This window comes from Cucumis sativus, chromosome 1, assembly GCF_000004075.3.
Source record: "Cucumis sativus cultivar 9930 chromosome 1, Cucumber_9930_V3, whole genome shotgun sequence".
NCBI classification, from domain to species: domain Eukaryota; kingdom Viridiplantae; phylum Streptophyta; class Magnoliopsida; order Cucurbitales; family Cucurbitaceae; genus Cucumis; species Cucumis sativus.
The window spans coordinates 6,433,986-6,458,489 of record NC_026655.2 but is presented as its reverse complement, the minus strand read 5'-3'; the positions used below and the strand labels follow the sequence as shown (position 1 = coordinate 6,458,489).

Below are 24,504 nucleotides of genomic sequence, written 5' to 3'. Positions count from 1 at the left end.
TCTATCTTACTAGATATTTATTTTTATGTTGTGTAGTATAGTGCAAGACAAAAATTATTGTAAATGATCAAATTATTGAAAATAATTACAAAACATAACAAAATTTCAGTTTTTATAAATGATCGATATACACTTTATTGTTGATGAGAGAGTAACGTTATTGACAATGAGGTGTACTAACACACCCATGTTTCATGGATGGTTGAGTTATAGAGTAATAATCAAGTAAAGTTTATAAAGCGTATTTTTAATATATTTGCATGTCAATAGAAGTAAAGTTTTATGAAATGTACTTCAAACATTTGTGAGTTTTAAGCTACATGTTTATGAAATGTTATTTCAAAGGTTTGCATGTTTTTAATTCTCCATTTAGCACAACTAGTAAGAAAATCATGTTTTAGAAAATCGTCTCTCACCTAAGTCTTTTGACTTATTCTTTCAAAATGTTTTTTCGCTTTTTAGGTAATGATCGAGATCCTTAAGCTATGTCTACTGTTGCCAATCGACCAATCCATCTAGCAGGTATTGAGAGGTTGTTACTCTCGAGATGGTGAAGTGTGTCCTACATATAGATCATGTGTATTAGGTTGGGTGTGTATTATCAAAAGATCAGTTATGGGTAGTCATGTAAAGTTTGTATAAGACTTTTATTTTTATAATGTTGTATTAAATGGACTACACTACAGGTACATTAATGTCATATCGGTTTTAGTTGTATGCTTCCATTGTTTACAAGTTCGATAGATAGTTTAGAGTTTAGGGTCAATAGATACTATCGTTGAAGGGAGAACGGAATCTATTGGCTTCACACTCCCTCTCAGGCCTAGAGTAAGTGGTCTCATATAAGGTGTGATAGCTCAACCTCCCAATATCATAATGATGAGAAGTAGATTCCATAATTATTTATTACCATATTCTTCCATGAAAGAAATGTTAAAACAAATCTTTTATATATATAAACGAACGAACCAACCTTAATTTGTTTGAAAAATAATCATACCTTAAACATATTACCCCAAATGCTTTGAAACATAAAATTTTAAATAGAAAATATTAATGGTAGAATTTAAAAAGTTTGAAATTTAAAAGTTTTTGTAACTTTTTCATACTAATGCTAACAAATTATAAAAATTTGATGTTCCATTTGATTCATATCATAGTCAATCTATTTTCTCCAATGTTTCACACACAATTTTTAATAAAGTTATAAAACTTCTCAACGAAGAAATATCAAATGACTTAAACAAAGTTAACTGTGGTTTTTAGACCAAATCTTATCATAAGAGATAATCAAATTGATAACGTTTTTATATAGTATATATAGCAACTACAAATTATAGTAAATAGTTACCTATTTGTACCACTAGAGGAGATACTACAAAATACTATAGTACATTAAAAAGAGAGCATATTGTTGTAGGAAAAAAAAAGTAGAAGATCAGTTTATATATACACACATTGCAGGAGAGATTAAGAAGTTACAAAAACTTTTGAGTTTTGAAACCTTTCAAATTTTATTATTAATTCTAATTAAGAACAAATCATCAAAGTTATTATAAAATTTAAAAATGTCACCATTAAATATTAATCTTAAATAGATAAAAGTATCTTATTTGGTCAAAATCTATTTATGACATTTGTAGGGGGGAGTGAGAGAATTTGGATGAATGGAAAATAGGAAGGAGTAAAGTGAGATTGAGAAACCCAAGAAGAGTGTGGGAGAGAGAAGTGATAATTAATTAGAAAAATTAGTCGTGCTTAAAAGACAAATTTGTCCAATATAATGAATCTTGAAAATGGTTATATACAATAGATTGTGATTTGTGTTCTCTTCTTTTATTAATGTATTAATACATTATAGATCTTAGGTACATGTGAATGCACATGATGGCAGGAGGAATAAATGGAGTACTATATAAAAAGTGAAAAAAAGAAGTAACAAATATGGATGGCGTCAAAAGAGTTTGGTATGTGAGTCAAAGTGAAGGGATTATAAAAATGAATGTGGAGAGAGAGTTGGAAAGCTAAAAGGACAGTCCACTATTTCTTGAATTGGTAGAGCAAGGCAAAGCCAAGTGAGTGAGGATGGATGAAAGTTTAACGGAAGGGTTCAAATTTAGAGGAATCTTTGATCCCCATTTTAAATCTCCAGTTAATCGCCGCAAGATTAATTCTTCTCCAAACGGAACCAAGAAGCCTACTGATGCAGAGGTTAAAAATTCTGCAAACAAACATCCAGAAAAAGATCCCAATTTTCCCAGCTCTTCAAAGCCAAAGCCACAAGCTGCAGCAAGGAATTCTAATCCCAACAGCAACTCCGCGCCATCTTCTCCAGCTCCACCTCCGACTCCTATTCCGACTACTCGAAAGACAAAAAGTCAACCCCCCACTCCTTCTCCAGCTCTACCTCCGACTCCGAGTCCGACTCCGAGTCCGACTCGAAAAACAAAATGTCAACCCACCATGCCTTCTTCTTCTTCAAAGAACAACGTTGTAAGACGTATTTATAATGATAATTCTCCAAAAGCTTCTCCCAAGATTTCTCCCACCTCTGGGTCAGATTGTCATGAGAAAGCTGTCAAAACTACTGCTTATCCTAATTCACCTGCATCTTCTGATCCTTCTAATGATATTGGTCATCGGTTGTTACAAGGCCTTTCTTTTGAAGGTCAGTTTTGATATTACTCACATCTTTTTTTTTTCTTTTGTAAATTTTTAGGGTAATTGAAATGTGTAATCACTTCTACACACCACTAATAATTAATTCAATAAAAATATTTTAAAAAACAATAAAAAACAGTGAAAGGGGAATTGTTTATATGGCAAAAAAAAAAAAAATGAAAATATTACATCAAAATTTAGTAATATGGTATTTTGCAATATCTTGGTTCATTTTGTCCAAAGACTTAGTTTTATCATTGATTACCCTTATTCTACCCGGATTAAAAAGTATACAAAGTTTTGTTGTAATTATATAGTTTTGTATGTGTTTCTTCAAGTTATTCTTGATATATCTATTTTAATCTTTTACTGGTGGACGAAAAAAATAACATGTGTGTAGGTAAAGACCTTGACGACATCCTCAAAGGAAACTCAATAGATGATTTAATGGGCTCAAATAATAAAAAGGAAGAATCTTCACCTCGAAACGTTTCTAGTTTGGCTATATTACAAATTTACCAGAAAATTGCATCCCATCGACAAGGAAACTTATCCGTTGAACGTTACTTCAAAAAGCTCAAGAAATTATGGAATGACATTGGAACCTATAGCAGTGATTTTGCTCAAGGTTATTCTAGCAATGGTACAATTGCATTTTGGAGCGAGCTTACAGAAAGAGACAAAGTTATGCAATTTTTTATTGGACTAAATGATTATTATTCCATAATTTGCTCCCAAATCCTAGTTAACCAGCCATTCCCAACAGTGGAGGAAGCTTATTCTGAAATAATTCGAGAAGAAAAACGTAGAGAATTGTTTGTTGCATTAGGAATTATGGCGGCACAAGTGATTCAAAGTAGTTACCAGTATGGTTCATCCAACAATGGTGATAATAAAAATCTTGGAATTGATCAAGAAATTGACAGAAGTATTTAACGTTGGATATCCTAATTAAGCAAAGTTGAAGATTTTCACCTGAAAGAAAATTCAAGGTTAATGCTCTTCTTCCCTCTCCATTTTTTAGATGGTTATAGTATGATAGACGTTAATGTTTTGCTATATTTTAAAAGACAAAACTTCTTACATTTTTCTACATTAAATTGCATTTTTCTTACATCTTTTTTGGTGTGCTTTCTCAGGATTAATTTGAAGGACGTACATAGCTAAGACAAACTTGTCCAGACTGTGTTGATCGTTATGGTGAGACACTTAATATGCATTTTTAATTGAAAAGATTAAACTTAAACCTCTTTTGGTGGTGAGTCAGAACATGTTATTTACATCTGTTTTATTCGCGGTTTAATAAATAATTAGTTGGAGAAATTCACTTATTCAAATTTCAGTTCCTTTGTTATTTTGTTGAACTAATTGGAACAAATTTTCTTCTCTCCTATATATAAATATCTCTCATTGGTATTTCCCTTTTTTGATATGGTTTGTTTGTATGAATGAGACTCACTTATAATATAAATTGTTGAATATACAGATAAACTTCTCATGAACCTTATTTTTTATTATAACTTGGAAGTAATTTTGGTCAATGAATTCTTCAAGTGAATGGTAATAGGGCAAAGCTCGACTGGTTCGATTATTTTTATTGTTCAAGACAGTAACTGGTTTCTTGAAACGGATTACAATTTTTAGTTCTCTTTTATTGAATCCCCACTTGAGCTTCTGATAGCCCTGGAGAGGAAAAACAGAATTGTGTCGTATTTGTAAAAGGTAGAACAAGCAAGTTGCAGATAAAGAAATAACTCAAGTGCACTTATTGGTGATTATAAAAGAAACTATTAACAAGTTGCACATAAACAAACGATAATATTTACACGATTTTCGAGGCTTAGAACAAATTACTCGTTATAATATTCAATTTACGATTCTTATAGTAATTATAACTTTCGGATGAATTTGTGATTTAAAATGGTATAAAAATATTTGATTAAAAGAGTCTTGTATTTTCAAGGGTGTCGTATAAACTATTTGTACAAGGTATTTTCTTTGCATCGTTTTATTCATTTCCATTTTTAAGTTATAATCACAACGAACCCTTGCAAAAATAGCAAAAAAAATTATGATAATAAGGTTCATGTCACCATATTTTCTAAATTCTAAAAATAGCAAATTTAAAAGTCGATAATCTTATTATTGCCGTCTGAAAATCGTATGATATCACTCATTTTGTCATATTTGCAATATGCAAAAAATAGGTGCCATGAGTTATCTTTTTCTAAATGTTTTTGTCATTTGATATAATTTTTCTAATCATATTTACTTTGAATGGAGTGAAAAAAAAATTAGTTTCATCTCTCCAATTTCATTATTTGTGAAAATAAAATTTAAAAATAAAGAAATTGACTTTTTAAAATATTGTATTTAAAAATACGTATATCAAAGAATTTTTTTTAAAAATAGCAAATTTTAAAAAGGGTAATTATAATGGATGACCATTTCAGCAATAATAATTAATGATATAGCAACATTTAAAAAAAAATTGCAAATATAGCAAAACTATCGCTATAGACTTGTATCACTGACAGACTCATATGATCTATCGGTGATACACCAATTTTTACAACATGATCTATCAGTAATAGACTCTATCATTGATAGAATTTGACAAATTTTGCTATATTTGCAATTTTTTTAAAATGTTGCTATATACTTAATTATTTTGAATTTAATGGCTAAATTTGCAACTATTCCTTTTAAAAAATATTTATAATCTATCACTGATAGTCACTGATAGAACTCAAAATTTTAAAATATTTTACTATTCTTGAAAGAGACATCAATGTCAAACACATTTTAATTATTTTTCTTGTATTTTTTTTATCGAAACATAAAAAGAAAAATGAATCACAATCCCACTAGGTCTATTTTTCCATAATCTAATTTAAACTTTTTCTAGAAAAATGCCCTCCTCTTTCAAGTAGTTTGACCAAAAAAAAAAGAAATCCCTTTTTAATGAAATAAATAAAGAAAAAAGAAACACACGAAGGTATTATCAAAGTTAAGTTTTCTATATATTTTTCCAAACTTTATCTCTCCAGTCATCTTTACTTTTTATTCTTTATTCAGATGGTTTTCTCTAACATTTTCTTAAATAAAAAAAAAAAAATCTTTTGTTTAATCTCTTTTTTTCACTTTAACAAAAATAAGTCACACCTAATTAATTGAGGGCTTAAATTAACGTTCAAGTTATTAATAACTGAAGTAAGAACATGAAGAAAAAGATAGAATAGAACATCAGCACATTGGTATCCAGTTCGATGATATAATATCTAAGTGTGGGGTGTCTTTAACCTAATTGAAAACATCATTTTATATAGATGAAGTATATAACTTATCAAGAATCAACTATCTTTTATATGATAAACATTTAGCTCCCCTAAACTACTTGATATATGAACAAGAAATAATTCATCTCGTCTTTCCATAGATCATATGCTTTATGTTTCACCTTGCGTCTCAATGTGTCGGCTCCTCGTGTGAGAAACTCCTCAAAGTAATGTTCAATGTTAGACTCCCAAAAACTTGCATAGATCTTCCAAGTGACTCGGAATGCCACAAGCAATGTGTGCTCAACACCACACACCATACAAAAGGGAGTACTTTACATAAGACTTTCTCAATACATATTGCTGCGTAAAATAACTAAAATCAACCACAACTAGTACATCTTTATTAATAAATATTAACACATTGTCCAATCAAATAAATTTAATAATTCACTTCACACATCATAGAACCAGACGTTAATTGTTGAAGAACCAAAAATGGGTCTTACAATAATTGTACTAAAATAGCCTTTTCTTGCGTTTCTTCAAAGAAAATTGAGCCCAATAACCCGAGCGAAATATATCCACAACGAGTTTAGTGTGAAACAAACAAAAACAACCTACTGGAACAATGGAAACGATGGCAATGCCCAATGGAATCTTGTGCTTTGTTTTGTCATAGGCAATAAAGAAGGTTGCGCTGAAAGCCACCACCATGCATGATATAGAAAGAAACAACGTGACTAACCCGAACAATAATTTGAGCGGCAACGACATCAAGAAATCTTCTTCTGCATAGCGAGACGTTAAAATGGACAAAAATGTGAGTATAGAAGTTGTAGAAAGCACCAAAGCTGCAACATCTGATATAACAAACACCGTAAAGGCTGGATTCTGTCGAAAATTTGGAGTGCCACTTTTATCGTCATTGCCTCCTGGAACTGTGAAAGCTGCCGCGAAAACCACCGTGGCAATTAGAGTTGCCACCAACATGCACGAGTTTGCCGTATTTTTCATCCACTCCTCGCCGGCTTTTAATAGGTTTTTGTGCTCTTTTGTGAAAAGTTCACGAGGTGTTAGTTCATCAAACCGGTTTTCTTCTGTTCCCGCTTGAGGAGGTAGTGGAATTGTAGCTCTCATTTGAAGATAGGAGGACACAACAATTTTCTCAACTTCCTTCAAGTTCACACAATACAACATTTCAATTATTCTTGAACAATAACTATATTAGAGATTAAAGAAAAAGCATTCGCATCCTTGTAACATTCAACATTCATCTTCTTTCAATCCATTCCAAAAGAAGAAAAAAACAGTTTGTCAAGTGACTAACTGTTGGTGGATGATTCAATGAGCTGAAAAAAGATATACATCATCTAATTGTACAACCATAATTCACCACATGGAAAACTCTTTATTCTTCTTAATTTTAAATATTTTTTATATTTTTCTGCCAAGTGGTTGGAGTTTGCTGCGCAAAAGAATATAAATGCAGTCCAGAATGAATGTAAGTATGAATTGCAACTATATCCATCCCACATAACACCTATCTTTTTGCAGCATACCCAGTCATCCAATCAAAGTTTATCATCAGTTCTTTTTGAGTTTCAAGTGGGATGCAAAAGAAAAATAGATGCATGCAATGCAAGATGTATCCTCTTAAATCACTAATTCCACCTAAACATTTAAGCCAGTGGGTAAAGAAAAATTAAATTATATATCACTAACATATCCAAATATTGCTCTTAAAATTTAAATCTATGCATCAGATGCATGCAATGCAAGATGTATCCTCTTAAATCACTAATTCCACCTAAACATTTATGCTAGGGGGTAAAGGAAAATTAAATTATATCACTAACATATCCAAATATTGCTCTTAAAATTTAAATCTATGCATCAAACGACGTACCGTGAACCACAAAAGCTCTCTTTGCATTTGTAGAGCTGCCCCTGATACTCTGCTCAAATGATATGGAGCCGCCAGCTTTCCAGCTAAGTGTAGCATGTTGGAATTGTTTTCATGATCGTGATAATTGGCAAGAAAATCCCTGAGCCCTCCTATCTCATATATAAGACTAAACACGCTTTCTTGTCGATTTTCAACTGCTATATGAAATATGCTTTTGTCGTGGTCGTCAACTTTCCATATCAAATCAGGATAAGAGCTAATGAGTATGATCAAGAACTCAGCATTTCCAGCTCTTGCTGCATTGTGCAATAACCTTGAAGGAGTTCTTATGAAATCGTATAGGTCGGGTTTTGAAAGATTCTTGACAACAAAATTCCATATTCGTTCAACAGTTTGATGGGCTAATGTCTTCATATGAGCTTTTTTGTAAAATCTCTTGAAGCCTAACAAATCAAAGCACACAAAGATATAAATCATTATATAATAATGCTTCAAAACTCATTTACAGTATCATATTCAAATGAAAATGCATGCTAAGTTGATGTGTATTACGAGAGTTCATATGTCTTCTCCAAAAGCTAAGATTGCTGCTGCTACCAATTACATCTGACTTTCTAGATAGAATATGCAAAGCCGTTTCACCTTCTGGATTCTCACTGTTAAAATATAAACTTAATTTGGATAAGTTGTATGACCGTTTAAACAAAAGCCAACATTAAAGATATTAATTATTAGATTATTCTAAAGAACTTACACCAATTAGATACTTTAGAAAACATATTTATAGGAATTCTCTGGAACATAACAGAAAAATGTGTAACTGTAAAGACTAGTCAAGATAAACATTTGTTTTATTTTTCTAATATTCATAAGATAAGAGAGATCAATAAGTGCACCAAAAACTTCTCAACTAGGATGACACCTTTATAGCAATCTCATCACAGTCCAAGACCAGAAGCAATCTCATTAATCGATGGAAACGTACAGAGCGAATTAGAGAAGCTAAAAAGGAAGTGAAAAGATTACAAAAGCGCATGCTAGTTAAGCAATATAGAAGCAATGGTATAATAGAAAGGGAATTTTTAATAACATTTGTAGTCACTAGATCATGAATTTGTTGGACAAAATCTATCCTCACCGTAGCAACTAGTATATATAAAATAGGAGGGATGTCAAAGCATCTCGACCAAGTCAAAATATATATATTTATATATATAGAAATGATTAATAACACAAAGTAGGCTCTTTCTTAAATCTCTCTTCCAAATTACCTCCAATTACCACCGGTTTCTTTCAAACCCATCCGTGCCTTTGCTAATTCAGGTTTCTTTGTCAGAATATCTAATGCTATATCTGAAATAAACGAAAGAGACAGAAATAATATGAATTAAGAACATTTAATTTTATATGGATGATATTTTAATTAATTAAAGTAAGGATATGGATAAAGCAATATATATATAATACCATAGTAATCACTGGAGATGGCAGCAATGAGAAGTTCAATTTGTTCAAAATTATTTAGCTTTTGAAAGTCAGTCTTGGAGAGGAGGAAGGAAGCCATTTCTTTGCGTTTGTAAGCTACAGCCATTAGAACTGGGAATGGTTTATTAGCATTATAAAGATTTGGAAGTTCAGCATTATTGTCAACCATTACTTTAGCGATTCGTACAACTCCTGATGCAGCAGCGAAAGCAAGAGCAGTATCTCCATTTCCATTTTTGATAGCTAAGTCAGATGGAGAGGAATATTCTTTAACCAAATTTTCAACGAATGAAATATGTTTTGCAGCAGCAGCAATATGAAGAGGAGTATCCTCTCCATCAGTAATCTTCATAGTGATTGCTGATGAATCTACATCAAATATAGATTTGGCTGTCTTCCAATCACCCTTTATAGCAGATTGATATAACACAACATGTACTGGAAGCAATCCTTTTTTCTTTCTCGCTGCACATACAAACCCATCCATAATACAACAAAAACAAAAGACACTAATCTATATCTTAATTAATATCAAAATTATAATAGTTCTATAGGTGGGAAAAACCTAGCTAGGTGCATCAAGTAGCACCTATCTTATCTTGTGTGCTGTCCAAACACAACACCCAATAATGTGTATGTATATTACTTTAAATGATTTTTAGGCATAGTTGATAAAACTAAAAAAAAAAAACTATATATTATTCATAAAAATAGTGAAACATCATAGACTAGATTAGTGAATGTCTACTATTAACATTTTGCTAATTTTATAAATATTTTAGTTTTTTTCTATATTCCAAAACAATTCTATGTTAATATCCAAATTTTAAAGTTTGTTTATGTGAAGAAACATATATTAACTGCAATTTATTGTTAAAAAATAAAAAATTTAAAATATATTTAAATAACATTTATTAGTTGGTTATGAGACAAAAGTAACTATTATTTTTATATTGAAATTATTAAAAATTAAAATTGGTTTTTCTTTTCTTTAAGTTTTTGTCTTTTACCCTTTCTCTCTCAACTACCCCTCACATTCTCTTTATTTAAGAACTATACAAAGTCAAGTAGCTTTGTTTTGAAAAAAATATATATTCTTTTCATGAAAATGGTAAATATAGCCATTAATCTTAAAGTACTTATGATACAAATAAAAAGGAAAAATATAACAAAAAAGAATTTATGATAACTTATTCATAATAGACTATATCGCTAATAAGAGTCTATCCGAGTTTATTACTAAATAAATTCGGTTGTATTTACCATTAAAAAAAAAGTTCTTATGCACATCATTATCATAACTAGAAATGTTAATAATGTAATTACATTTTTTTTATTTAGGTAAAATTAATGGAAATTTAGAGTATGGAGTATTGGAAATTTTCTTTAATAATAGGTGAGAGTTTGAAATTATAATCTTAGGGACGGGATTGTAAATTGAAGAATGTAAAGTAAAAAAAAAAAAAAAGGAGAGATTTATGAAGGAACAGAGATTAGATGTATAGAATGGATGAACATACTGTTGTACAGAATTGAAGACTGATTTTCCGCCGGTGGATTTGGATTGGGATTGGGTTCAGGCTCTACTCCACCGTCACTGCTTGAATCTGTTGTATTATGTGAGCCATCTGGTGTTGGGGTTCCAGTATGGGACCGATTGCCTTCCATGGAAGACCGGGGCATGGCATCGCTATTGCTTTCTTCTTCTTCGTCCTCGTTCTCTTGCTCTTCCTCATCTTCATCTTCTCCTTCTCCTTCTTCTCCTTCTCCATGTCCTTGATCTCCATCTCCTTCTCCATCGTCTATATCGACGACGACTTCAGCAGCCGGAGGAGCATTCGGGCTTTGAGGTGTTAGAGGAGTGGTTGGTTCTTCTTCTCCATTTGAGTCTGAAGAAATATCATCGTCTTCGGTATGGGAAGTCTGCCCTGAGCTTACCATAACGGCCTCCTCAGAACTGTCAAAAAAAAGTTTGTAAGACACTCAAAAGAATTATGGAGCTTTGAATAATATATATGGAAGTTGTTTATAATTAGTGGAACGTGGGACATGAACAGATGTATTTCTGAATAAATATATACACTACTTGCCTAACAATTATATTCTTTTAACGATGGATTTAAAATATTAGTTTGCACACAGAAATAGAATTTTTTAAAATAAAATTTTGGTTTCCTTAAGAGTTTGCCAACTTAGCTCATTTTAATTTATTAAATAAATATTTTTGATGTAATATAGAATAAAGCTATGGTTAAACAGCTGTAGTTAGTTAGTAAAACAGTTTAAACAGTTAAACTGTTTAACAGTTAAGGCTGTTTCATAAACAGTTATTTCAACTAATTGTAACTACTTACAAGTTCTCAATAAATACCCCTTATCTTAGCCATAATTGGCAGAGAATTCATTTTGAGAAATTAAATTCAGACTTGAATTACATCAATTTTATTTGGGGATATCGATGGTTTCTCTGTCCTCCCTTCCTCCTTCCTCCTCCCTCCTCATTGTCATCTCTCTTGGAAAACTTTGGAAAGATTGAAGTATAAAAAGAGATGAAATTGTGAGGAAAAAACTGAGTTTTTAATTTGGGACCATAAGATTATTGAGAGGTAAAACAAAATAAACTTTTATATATCTATATAATAATAATAATAATAATAATAATAGTAATTTAAAAGAAAAAAAAAAAAAAAACTCTTAAAAGTGACCCAACGGTCACTTCGGACTTTTTCTTTTTGAAAATCAATATGATTTTTTTTTTTTTAAATTTTCTGAGTGTGACCGTTAGGTCCCTTTTCTTTTATTTGCAAGTTAAAATCCACTTGAATTTTATTTATTTATTTATTTAAGGAAACCAAAATTCAAGGGCAAACTTAAGACCCCATGGGTCAGTACTAATCCAAACATCTAAGGGACTTTCTCTAATTTGTCCAATTTGGTGATTTAATGGCCATTCTACCATCTCTAGTATGCTTTCTTTCACCTTTATCTTATCTTATTCTTTTAAACTCCCATTTGTTTGTGATTTAAGAGGAGTCAAAATTGTTGTCTCAAATTCTATGCTGCTACGCCATGAACTATTTAAAAAATATATATATTTTTTTTAAAATATAAGTTGGGTCAGTAGCTGCACCAGGATATCTCCACTAGGTGGACACCCCCTTAGCACCCTTATCATTCCCGCTTCATTAATGAATAAGAGTTTAGTACATGAAGTAGGAGAGAACAAAAAGGGCTAGAGAGAAGCCCCTAGAACCCCATTAGATAAAGGCATCTAAATTTAAAACAATAGAGGAGGCCGAATAATTTCTAAATAGTGAACATCGGCTTGTCCAAAGGCCGGTTGTGGCTTGTATATCTTCCCACACTGAAATCAAGGATTTTTCCTCTTCTTTAAAAATTATTCTATTTCTTTCATTCCAAATATTCCATAAGGTGGCAGCCACTAAATGAAGGATAATAACATGCTTCTTCAACACTTCTCAACCGTCTTCGTGGATAAAGATCCCAATCCGTCTTGCTATTGTCCCACATCTCAGATATGGAATACTCTTTTCTGGTGGTTAGAGCGTATAGTCTGGGACTGTGTAGTGAAAAAGGACTGTTTTCGTGCCACATGCTATGCCGGAAAGAGAGAGAATTACCCTTATTTATTTTCCATATGATCTTAGGAAGAACCCAGTCAAGCCCTTTAATGATGGATCTCCATGGGGCATTTGAACTCCTGTATTTACCTTTTGTTAGAAGTTCTCCCAAAAAAGATTGATCATACTTTGCTAAAATGATATGCTTCCAGAGAGGATCTTCTTCCTCATAAAATCGCCAAAGGCATTTACAAAGAAGAGCAAAGTTTGTAGTTGCCACACTGCTGATTCCAACGCCACCCTTACTGACTGGAGTTGTCACAACCAACCATTTGATAAGGTTGATGTTTTTCTTTTCATATGTGTGCCTCCACAAAAAGTTTCTCCAATTTTTCTCAACATCCTTATAAATCGAGATGGGGGCTTTGAATACAGAGAAATGATAATTTGGGATGCTGGATAAGGTGGCATTTATGGGTGTGATTTTACCAACTCTAGAAAGACTAACATATTTCCAGCTATTGATTTTCTTCTGAATTTTCTCTGTAGTCTCGGACCAGAAGAATCTGGAGGATGGTTTGCTTCCAAGAGGCACTCCCAAATAGTGAATTGGAAGGAATCTTATGGGTATACCCCAATTTGCAGCCACACAAGTTATTCTATTGGCATCACAATATATAGGCGATATGGAGGATTTGTTGAGGTTTATGTTGAGACCAAAAGCCAATTCAAAGAGGCTTATAGCATTTCTCATATTTTCGATTGAGGCCTAGTCATCTTCTACAAATAGCAAAATGCATGTCATCTGCAAAAAGGAGATATGTGAGATTTTGGCTTCTATTGAAGCTTACACCTTTTATCTTATTATGCTTTTCCAGGTAATTTATAAGGATACAGAGATAATCCATGGTAAGAACAAAGATAAAAGGAGAAATTGGATCCCCTTGTTGAATACCCCTACTTGGATTAATTCTTCCTCTTGGTCTGCCATTCATAAGGATTGAGTACTGAACACTTGAGATACAGGATTTAATCCATCTACACCATTATGGGGAGAAGTCTTTCTTTAGAAGCATGAAGTCAACGAAGACCCAGTTAATTTTATCAAAAGTCTTCTCAATATCAAGCTTTATCACAAAACCTTTGGTTTTCTTCCTTTTCCAATAATCCACAGCTTCATTTGCAATCAAGATTGCATCCGTGATTTGCCTTCCTCCAATAAAGGCTAACTGGTTTTCTGATATTGTACCAGAGAGGACTATTTTAAGTCTTTCTGCCAAGACTTTCGCAATGAGTTTATAAACACCAGTTGTGAGACTAATGGACATGTAATCAGAAGGAATAGAGCATTTCTTCTTTTTAGCAATGAGAGCAATGTGGGTAGAATTAACACAAAATATTAAATTTATTAGTAAATAAAATCATATTTGTTATCATTAAAACATTAATTAATTTGAGATTAAGCACCAAAAAAACCAATAAAGGAATTAATGAGAGATGCATTGAGAGATATTTCAATTAGGTTGACACGTTATTTTTTGGACGAGGAATTTCCAAGTGGAACCGAGATTGACACATCTTTAGTATTCTCATCACACCTCAATACTAAAAGTGAGTGTATTAATCAACAAACACTTGGAGCTCGAAATGAATTTTAAAAAAAAAAGACAAAAAGAAAAACTGCAGTGGGTACCTAAAATATCTACCAACCATAATAACTTTATTTTTAAATTCTAGTCTTGCACCATATTATACAACATAAAAGCAAATATCCCATAAGATAGATGATAAAAAGTTATTATATATCATTGTTTCCAAACATGAAAACTCGTCCTCAATTCACTCATTTCTAAATTTATAAATAACTCTTACAAAAAGTACTTCTGGTAGTGCTTAAACAAAACTGCTGAGTTTAATTGGGTTTAAAGAGAGAATATCATCGATCAGTGTTTTAAAATCGTAATCAAACCAGAGTTGTTAAACATAAAGTTTATGAAGTAAAAAACATTTTTTAACAACCAATTTTTTGTCCGAGAAAGAAATTATACAAACTGTTTGGAGTCTTCTTTTTTTTCATAGTCAATGATGAGAATTGAATTAGTTGAAAAGGTCTTCCCAAAGAATAATAAGAAAAACAAATATCATTGACTCCCAATCCATCCGTAATTTCTATGATGAGGCTTTTTTTTCCGATTTGCTGTGCAAGCCTTTAATTCGCCCCTGTCTTTTATCCAAGTTTTCTTTTCCTGTTGAGACCAATGTTGAGCTTTTCCTTTATAGCTTAATTCCATTAAGCTTCCGCTTTAAGTGCAAGCCTTCTATCACTGGTCCGTTGAGCTCAAAATGTTTAGTTCTTCCCATACGTCTATAGCTTCAATTTATTGAATCAGAATCTCTTTATTGGAAGAAGACCCATTTATATTTAATCTAATGTTTTGCCACTCTTTTACAGTGTTTGGATGAATGAAAAACCATGTTTTTACTCTTTATATTGTTGTTCTTATGCTTAGCGATCTTATTCTATATCAACAATTAATTTTAACATTTCATCATAATCTACATTACATTCTGACCTCCCAAATGCACCCTTAAAAGTTAGGGTAAAAATTGAAACAAAATAGGAAAGATTTAAAAATGGGAAGAAATTAATTAAAGGGGTTTAAAAGTCAAAAGGAGTGTGAAGTTGGAAAATTAGAATGATAAAAGCCACACCCATAAAATATATATGTTTGTATAAATAAACAAATACAAGTAACTATAAAATAAAGGTTGTGAAGTATTGTATGATTGTTTTGTAATTATATAAACATAAATGGAGATTATTATAAAAGTGAAATGTAGGTGGCATCACAAGCTATCATGCTTTGAAAATTAAAAATTATTATTGTATGATTTTATATACATTTTATCAAACAAGTAGGAGGACAAGACTATATAGTTAGAAAATTCATTAGGTTGCATTTTATTATTATTATTATTATTATTATATTTAGTAATAGTAATAATAATTTAAAAGAATGACCCAACTGTCACTTTTGACTTTTTCTTTATTTTTTCTAAAATTAATATTATTTTTTAATTTTCTCACTGTGATCGTAGGTCCTTCTTTTTTTCTTTTATTTGCAAATTAAAATCCACTTGATTGATTTATTTATTTAAGGAAACCAAAATTGAAGGCCAAACTTTAGACCCCACGGGTCACTAATCCAAACATTTTTAAGCTTCTTTCTCTAATCGGTCCAATTTGGTGATTTAATCGTCACTCCACCATTTCTGATATTTTTCTCTTAAACCTTTCATTCAGCTATATCTTTTTTTTTAACTTCAATTTGTGATTTAAGAAGAATCAGAATCGTTATTTCAAATTCTACACTATCAACTATTCAAAATATTAAATTTATTAGTAAATAAAATCATATTTGTTATATATCATTAAAACATTAATTAGTTTTAAATTAACCACAAACAGGAATCAGTCATAATTCAATTAGGTTGAAACATTTTTTTACCATATTTATAAATAAGTTGGCTAATTTTATTATATTTCAAAACATCTCATATATCACAAACTAACCAAAAGCTCTGATATTTAAAGAAATTGTAGAAGCAGACTGATTAAGAGCTTGTGTTTAGCATCGAGATGAATTTGACAAAAAAAAAAAGAAAAAAAAGAAAAATTGCAATGGATTCCTAAAATTTCTACCAATTATAATTACTTTATTATTTAATTTCAGTCTTGCACTATAATATACAACATAAAATCAAATATCCCATAAGATAGTTGATTAAAAAGTTATTATACACCAGGTTTCCAAATATTAAAGTGTGTTTTTTTTTCCTTAGTTAATGATCGGAATTGAATGAGGTTCAAAATGTTGCAAAGAATAATAAGTGTGACGTATTGTATGATTATTTTGTAATATAAACATAAATGGATTATTATAAAAGTGAATAGTAATGATTTTTAGATACATTTTATGTAGAACAAGTAGTGGGGCAAGTTGTGAAGTATTTTATTCTAAAAACAACGTTAAATTAGAAAGTAGTTCTCTATATATATAATTGAAAACCATTTAAAGGCTTCCATTATTGGGTGTCAAATTTCCATTCCGAAGCTGTGTTTGGAAAGATCCGAAGAAAGACGCGAGGAGTGCAGATGGCCATTAAGGAAAGCTCAATAAATGATCTTTCTCAAGAGGATGATGACACTAATTCCTCTTCTTCTGGTTCACAAAGCAGGGGTAAATCTGAAGCTAACTACAGTTTTCCGGATCAGGACAATAATACTCCGCCGGCTGAGGACGTTTTCATCAATATAAACGAAGGAGAAGAGGAAGAGGAGGGCGAGGAAGAAGAGATCAGCAAAAACGATTCCACGTCCAAGAAAGAAGAGAGCAAAAACGATTCCACGTCCGAGAAAGAAGAGAGCAAAAACGATTCCTCCTCCGAGATAGAAGAAAGCAAAAACGAAGGAGTAGAAGCTGAACCCATTCCAAATACAGTGCCGGAAAATGAGCCTTTTATTGTACACTGTATGTTCATCCATTTTATACACATATTCCTTCATAATTCTCTCTCTTTCTTTCTTTCTTCTTTTCTTTTTTCCTTTTACATTCTTAAATTTTGTTTTCAAAATTTCTTACTACTCCATAGTCTATTTCAATTCCATTTTATTTTCTGACAATAAAAAACAATGTTTTCTTTTAGAAAATAATCCAACTTTGTATCCTTAGATTTCAAATTTTATGGTAAATATTTTGATTCATTTTCAACTTAAACTATCCAAACCAAAGGTATGAGGAAATAAGAAATAATGAAATTTAAAATAATTATTAAAATTGCTTAAAATAAAAGTAAATTAAACACTATTAGAAACGAGACATTTTTAAATATAACACGTTGCAAATCCAAAATATTTATCAAATATAGCAAAGTTTTAAATTCTACCCGTGTTTAACATTAATAGAATTAATCTAAAATTTTGGCTATATTTTATAAATATTGTTAACAACTTTTGTCATTTACGATGATTTTTCTATTAAACAATTCTTTATATATAGATTTGTACGAGAGAAATTTAAAGTTGTGAGGTATGTAGTTTTGAATAATGTTTGTTTGTATATGCAGCAAGAATGAAAAATGGATACGTTCCACCAAAGGTTGTGTTATATCAAGCTGCTATAAACGGTGATTGGCGGACAGCCAAATCTATATTTGATGCAGATCCTTCAGCAATCACTATGAAGATAACTGTTTCAGAGGATACTCCTCTTCATATTGCTGTTTTCGCAAATCGTATTTCTTTTGTTGAAAATTTGGTTGAACTTTCCTCTTCATCAGACTTAGAAATCAAAAATGAAAATGGATATACTGCTCTTCTTTTGGCTGCTTCATCAGGAGTAGTAAAAATCGCTGAAGTAATGGTTAAGAAGAATCCCCATCTTCCAAACGTTTATGATGCTATGAAACCATCCCCAGTTTTAGTAGCTGTATCTCATAAACACAAAGACATGGCTTCCTTCCTCTTCTACAACACTAATTTTGAAGCTCTAAACAGCTATGAACAAATTGAACTTCTCATTGCTACCATCTCGAGTGATTATTATGGTATTGCCTTCTAAATAGCTTCGTTAAATATATATATATATACATATATATCTATATACATATACACACACACACACATATATACATATAATTAAATGTTTCTTAATTAATATTTCCATCTCTTACTTATTGTAGATATAACTTTAGATATTCTTCTGAAGAAACCTGAATTAGCAACAGCACGGCTGTGTTTGGAACAAGGTTGTAAAGGTTGTCAAAATTGGAGGTAATTTGGAAGAGAGATTTTATTCTAGAAATTAAAGAGCTCTACTTTCTATTTATACTAGTTAGCCCGACTAAATTTATGGTTAGAATTTTTCCAACACATTCATGATCTAATGGCTACAAATTTCAATCGAGACTAGTCTTTACAATTACACTTTTTTTTATATGCTCTATATATAATTTCTTCTGTATGCTCTAAGGTATATCCTTCGAGTAATTTCTCTAAAAATACTTCAATAATTAAGAAATTTGGCTTTTGCTTGGATTAGGTCCAAATATTCCTAACCCAAAATCAAAATCATATTTTGACAGTGACACAGCGTTGCATGTACTATCTAGAAAGCAATCTGTAATTGGTAGCAGCAGTGATAGCCCTTGGAAAAGACATGTGAACTCTCGTAATACACATCGACTGTGCCTTTTTGTTTGAATATAATGTGTATTTTTTGTAACATTATATGATTTATATCTTCGTGTTTTTTTAAATTTAATTTGGTAGGCTTCAACAGAATTTACAGAAAAGCTCTGATGGAGACATTAGCCCATCAAGTTGTTGAACACATATGGAATTTTCTTGTCCAGAATCTTTCACCAAAGGAATTATTTGATTTTATAAAAACTCCTTCAAATTTATTGCACGACGCAGCAAAAGTTGGAAATGTTGAGTTCTTGAAAATACTCATTCGTTCTAATCCCGATTTGCTATGGAAAATAGTTAACGACCAAGATAAAAGCATAATTCATGTAGCAGTTGAAAATCGACAAGAAAGAGTGTTTAGTCTCATATATGAGCTAGGAGGGATGAAGTTTTGCATTGCCAATTATCACGATAGAACAAATAAGTATAACATTCTACACTTAGCTGGGAAGTTGGCGTCTCAAAATCACCTGAACAGAGTGGCGGGGGCAGCTTTACAAATGCAACGGGAGCTTTTGTGGTTCAAGGTATGTCGTTCTTGGTGAATTAAATTTTGGAGTAATTTACTTAGGAGCATTCTTTTGAAAAGTTGTAATTAACTTGAAGGAAGTGGAGAAAATCTCTGTCCCCATGCATCATGAAATGAGATGTGCTGATGGTCTAACACCTCGTGAAATCTTCACAAAAGAGCACAGACAACTACAGAAAGACGGGGAGGAGTGGATGAAAAAAACAGCAAGCTCATGCATGGTTGCAGCAACTCTAGTTGCAACGATTGTTTTCGCAGCGGCATTCACGGTTCCAGGAGGCAATGATGATAAGGATGGCATTCCCATTTTAGAACAAAATAAAGCATTTACGGTGTTCATCATATCAGATGCTGCAGCTCTGGTGACGTCTATAACTTCTATACTCGTTTCTTTGTCAATTTTCACGTCACGTTATGCAGCGGAAGATTTTTTGGTGACTTTGCCGTGGAAGTTAGCGTTGGAATTGGCGTCACTGTTTGTTTCTATAGGATTCATGACGATTTCTTTCTGCGCGACCTTATTTCTTGTGTATCATAAAACAGAGACAAAACTTCCATTGGTCATTGCAGTAGTAACCATCTTTCCAAGTGTCTACTTTTCTTTACTTCACTTTGAACTCTTCACGGATATTATCCGGCTTGTATCGTGGTCCAATTTTTCTTTGAAAAAATCTCTTGGCCTGTTTTAGTGCAATTACACTAATGTAATACATTTATCCAGCATTTTTGTTGTCTAAGATCTTCATGATCGTACAATAAAGAATACATATATCCATTTGAAGTAAATAATGTATCATTAACATGACCTACATTCCATTTAACCAACTGACGATTCAATGTTCTTTCTGATATTGTTGGTGACAATTGCGTGGTACTAATAATAATAATATTGATATGCTATTTTCAACCTTTACCAAATTCTACTAGTAATACTATTGATATGTTATAGTGATAAAAGACTATCATTAATATAATCAAACATTTTGCTATCACTCGTAATTATTTTAATTTATTTTGCCATTTTTAAAATATCTTTTTATTTAATTGCTATTAAATTAAAAAAATTAATGTTTTTCCACTTTCAACGTTCATATATGTATATAAATATGTGTATTAGATACGCATGGGTGTATCAAGTTGTGTATAAAATGTGTTGATGTATTTTTAACACATATTACAAAAATTTAGAAGCATTTTTTTAATATATAATTTAGACTATAATTAAATAACAATTCAGACACTATGAAAAAAATACATTTAATAGTTATTCATTGCCAAGATGCTCGTTGAATTGATGAGGCGCTTCTCTGTACTCTCCAAGGTTTAAAAATTTTAAAGTTCTGAGAAATTTCAAAAGCATTTATTTTCTTATTGGCGGTTGGTAATGTCGAATGAATGAGGAGAGAGATGCTCTCTTTTCTCTCTACCAGCATAAATATTGTGCAAATTTTGAATGAAAAATTTCAAATACATTTTACAATTAATGCTTGCCAGATGCAGAATTAATGAGATATATGAACATTTGAACTCATAGAGTACGAATTCTACTGTAACATTTCTCTTTAGGGAATTTTAAAATTTGAAAAGGGTTGAGAGTGAGTGCTTTAGAACTTATAGTGATGAACATGATTCAATTGGTTTGGTTTTGGTTTGAAGATCGTTTTACTTGAGGAAAAGACAGAAACATCCGACCATGAAGATGAAACCACACAAGAAAAAGAAGAGGAAAAGAGAGAAAGACAGTAGGTGGAAGGAAGAGAGAGGTTGAAGATCAAGAAGGTTTGTGGGAAAAGAAAAACAAATTAACTAAAAATAATAATATTAAGTTGATGAGAGTACAAACAAAGAATTAATAAAGAGAGGGTTTTGCTTGGAAGGAAGACCTTGTGGAAGGGGGAGAGTTGAGAAAATTGGGGAAGTTAATTCACCAAGTACAAGGTTGGTGTGGTTTTCAAACAACTCCATCAATATAATGTATAATTTCACATTACATTGACTGGAAATGACGATATATCCATGTGGTCTTTGGGGCTCACTTTGACACAAACAGAATTTTAGGTCGTCGTATATCAGAGTGTTTTATGTTTTGAGGACTAATCTACGAGCATATGACAATGTATGTTCTACTATATTAGCTATTATATTAAATTCATCCTTACCCATTAACTTAGGTTTTTGGGATTAATGGGTGATTTCAAGTCCTTACAAGAATGTATTTTCTGATCTCGATCGTAGTATCTTAAACTTACCCCCCTATCCATTGACACTAAGAAGTCGTTGGGTCAGCAGTTTGGAGTTGGAACAAATAATTTTGTGTGAAACTTTTAGTTAGACAGTACTATGCTGAATAAAGTCACTCACCATACTCAACTAGAAATCAAAAGGGCTCATAATTTGTGGAAATTATACGAGGAAGTCGCCATTTTTCTTAATTTTTTTAAATAAATAATGCAATATATGTACACACACATCTATTTACTTTCCTCCCTCTCCCTCTCAAGTGGTTGTAATATTTAGGTACACAAATAACAGTTGTCATCAATATAAACGATGAAGAAGAGGAAGATGAAGAGGACGAGGAGGACAGCGAAGAAGAGAGAAAACACGATTCCACGTCTGAGAAAGAAGAGATAAAAAACGATTCCAGGTCCGAGGAAGAAGAAGAGGAGTACAAGGAAGAGAGCGACAACGATGGAGTAGAAGCTGAACTCATTCCAGATCCATTACCGGAAAAGGAGCCTTTAATTCTACACAAATGTATGTTCATCCATATTATACACATATTACTTCATAATTCTCTCTCTTTATTTCTTTCTTTTTCTTTGTTTTTTCTTTTTTCCATTTACATTCTTAAATTTTGTTTTCCACATCACAAACTTTATAATTTACTTTTTTTTTTTTTTTTTAGAAAATGATACAAATGGGTCTGTAAATGTAAGCGCCTTTTTAGCACCATCATCATTCCCTTTAAATATATTCATTAAGTACAATAAAAAATAAAGTTGATTGTTACAAAAAGGGTAGGAGATAAGTCAGCAAAAGATAGAGAAAACCAAGAAAAGATAAATCAAATGAAAGCACTTTAAACTTGAAATATCTAATGACCATTTTACCCTTGGACTAAGTTAGTGGGAAAATCCAACATTTTGTTGGATAATCCCACTAACTCTTAGTGGGATATGTGGCTATATGAGATATAGACACCTAACCCACTAAGTTCCACTAATTGTTAATAGAACATTAGGTGTTGAGATTTTAAATGCATGTAATTAGGTTATAAATATGGGAGTTTTCAAATGGTTGAAGACTTTTGCTTTTTTTTATTATCCTCCAACATCTCAACAAAAGAAAAAAATTTCTACCTTCCAATTCCATTTTATCTCTATTTCTTTCTACACCAAATTGGGTCCCACAACCCGGTTCTTTGTCCAAGAGGATAGTAGTTGAGTACTAGTGGTGGTCTCGGTTTGAATTGACAAGAAGGTATCAAAGTTTTTTGAAAGCTTCAAAGGTAATATTTCCTAAAACCCTAACTTGATTAGTTTAGGGTTACATGTTAATTGTGGCAATTATGGTAGAAATTCGATTCTTTTTTCCGCTGTGCATGTCTTAGTTCTATCAGAAGGTAACCGGTTTACCTTCGTATAGATTCTTCACCAAAAATATAAACAGTTGAACACGTTGTGAAGAATAATTTTACGTTCATAGAACTTCTTCTTTTTTCTTCATTTTAAAGAGTAAAAAGAGAAAGAACTTACAATAAAATACTCTTAAATATGAAAAATATCTTCTTTTTTAGATGAGATATTTAAGAAAGATCTTTTGACTCCTTATTAAAAGATATTGATAAATGATCGTACGCATGAGAAAGATATTTCATCTATTCTTAAATAAAAATAAAATAAAACTAATTTCATATTTAGAAAAAAATCTTAAGACTCTCCATAATGGAGAAAATTGATCACAATCTTTATGTATTGTGAGGTGAGATGGAGCCCATGTTTTTCTAATATGGTATAATGAAACCCAAAACCAATGTGACACTATTATGAGAAACAGGTTGAGGATCCACATTTTTCATTGTCAAATAGTTGTAAAATCATAATCAAATAATATTTCTCTAATAATCATCTAAATTCACAATTTCTCTCAATCGAAAGTCTTTCTTCTAGTCTCTTCTTCTTCTAATTTTTGTAATCTTTGCCGATTATGAATGGGATACAATAGTTTCTCCCCAAAATAATTAATAATTAAGCATAACCACACATTCCATAGACGCAGAAGCTTCCTTTACTGCATTCAATGTTGCAGCCTCCACAATGCTTCCTATTGAACAATGGATTCACACATTTCCCTTTGCAGCATATCTTCGAGTACTTGCATTTCTTTCCACACCTTCCACAGTTGTTTCTATCTCTCTCAACGTTTACACACTTTTTCTTGCAACAATCAGGCCCTGCACTGCCCTTCCTTCTGCACACTCTAGGGTATTTGTTGCAAGTCAATAATCCCTTCTGCAAAGATTGGAAGGGGAAGAGAAGACGGCGAGCCAAACCCAACGGAGAATCTTCGTCTTCAATCGAAGCAAGATGGTTGGAAACTTCATCATCCGACAAATTAGTAGCATTCTCTTTGCTGTTTGTTTCAACTTCAGCTGCATGTGATGCATAATGAGAGAATATGATTGCCAAAACTAGAAAAAGGAATAGCTTTACGATCTTCATTTTATGTAAAATTCAAAGAGCTAGAGGGCTAAAGAATATATAGAAGAGAAAGTTGGCGAGTTCAAATTTATTGGGGATGGAGAAAAT

General features: G+C 31.6%; 4 protein-coding genes and 1 long non-coding RNA gene across 6 annotated transcripts; 3 read left to right on the top strand and 2 right to left on the bottom strand.

Moving 5' to 3' along the window:
- The first annotated feature begins 1,953 nt into the window (after positions 1 to 1,953).
- Positions 1,954 to 4,091, top strand: LOC105436385 (probable serine/threonine-protein kinase DDB_G0280111). Its single transcript, XM_011650111.2, has 3 exons — positions 1,954 to 2,668; positions 3,062 to 3,653; positions 3,801 to 4,091. The coding sequence occupies exons 1-2, from the start codon at positions 2,086 to 2,088 to the stop codon at positions 3,595 to 3,597; spliced, it is 1,119 nt and encodes a 372-aa protein (XP_011648413.2). The 5' UTR covers positions 1,954 to 2,085; the 3' UTR covers positions 3,598 to 3,653; positions 3,801 to 4,091.
- A 2,225-nt stretch (positions 4,092 to 6,316) lies between these two features.
- Positions 6,317 to 11,395, bottom strand: LOC101213772 (ankyrin repeat-containing protein At5g02620-like). The gene is made up of 6 exons (XM_011654223.2): positions 10,854 to 11,395; positions 9,316 to 9,798; positions 9,120 to 9,201; positions 8,401 to 8,504; positions 7,849 to 8,291; positions 6,317 to 7,115 (listed from the first exon to the last, which is right to left on the bottom strand). Exons 1-6 carry the CDS (start codon positions 11,272 to 11,274, stop codon positions 6,459 to 6,461), a joined length of 2,190 nt encoding a protein of 729 aa, XP_011652525.2. The 5' UTR covers positions 11,275 to 11,395; the 3' UTR covers positions 6,317 to 6,458.
- Positions 11,396 to 16,975: 5,580 nt separating this feature from the next.
- Positions 16,976 to 20,498, top strand: LOC101214016 (ankyrin repeat-containing protein At5g02620). Its single transcript, XM_011662062.2, has 6 exons — positions 16,976 to 17,446; positions 18,042 to 18,521; positions 18,657 to 18,747; positions 19,059 to 19,144; positions 19,246 to 19,691; positions 19,771 to 20,498. The coding sequence occupies exons 1-6, from the start codon at positions 17,071 to 17,073 to the stop codon at positions 20,380 to 20,382; spliced, it is 2,091 nt and encodes a 696-aa protein (XP_011660364.1). The 5' UTR covers positions 16,976 to 17,070; the 3' UTR covers positions 20,383 to 20,498.
- Positions 20,499 to 21,278: 780 nt separating this feature from the next.
- LOC116402636 lies at positions 21,279 to 22,510 on the top strand. Of its 2 annotated transcripts, none has more exons than XR_004215097.1 (2): positions 21,279 to 21,809; positions 22,195 to 22,508. It is a non-coding gene; the product is annotated as an uncharacterized LOC116402636 (long non-coding RNA). The 2 variants fall into 2 exon arrangements; XR_004215095.1 differs by having other exon boundaries at positions 21,290 to 21,809; positions 22,211 to 22,510.
- Positions 22,511 to 23,592: 1,082 nt separating this feature from the next.
- LOC101214260 (stigma-specific STIG1-like protein 1) lies at positions 23,593 to 24,477 on the bottom strand. The gene has a single exon (XM_004145146.3). It carries the CDS (start codon positions 24,415 to 24,417, stop codon positions 23,944 to 23,946), a length of 474 nt encoding a protein of 157 aa, XP_004145194.1. The 5' UTR covers positions 24,418 to 24,477; the 3' UTR covers positions 23,593 to 23,943.
- Positions 24,478 to 24,504: the final 27 nt, after the last annotated feature.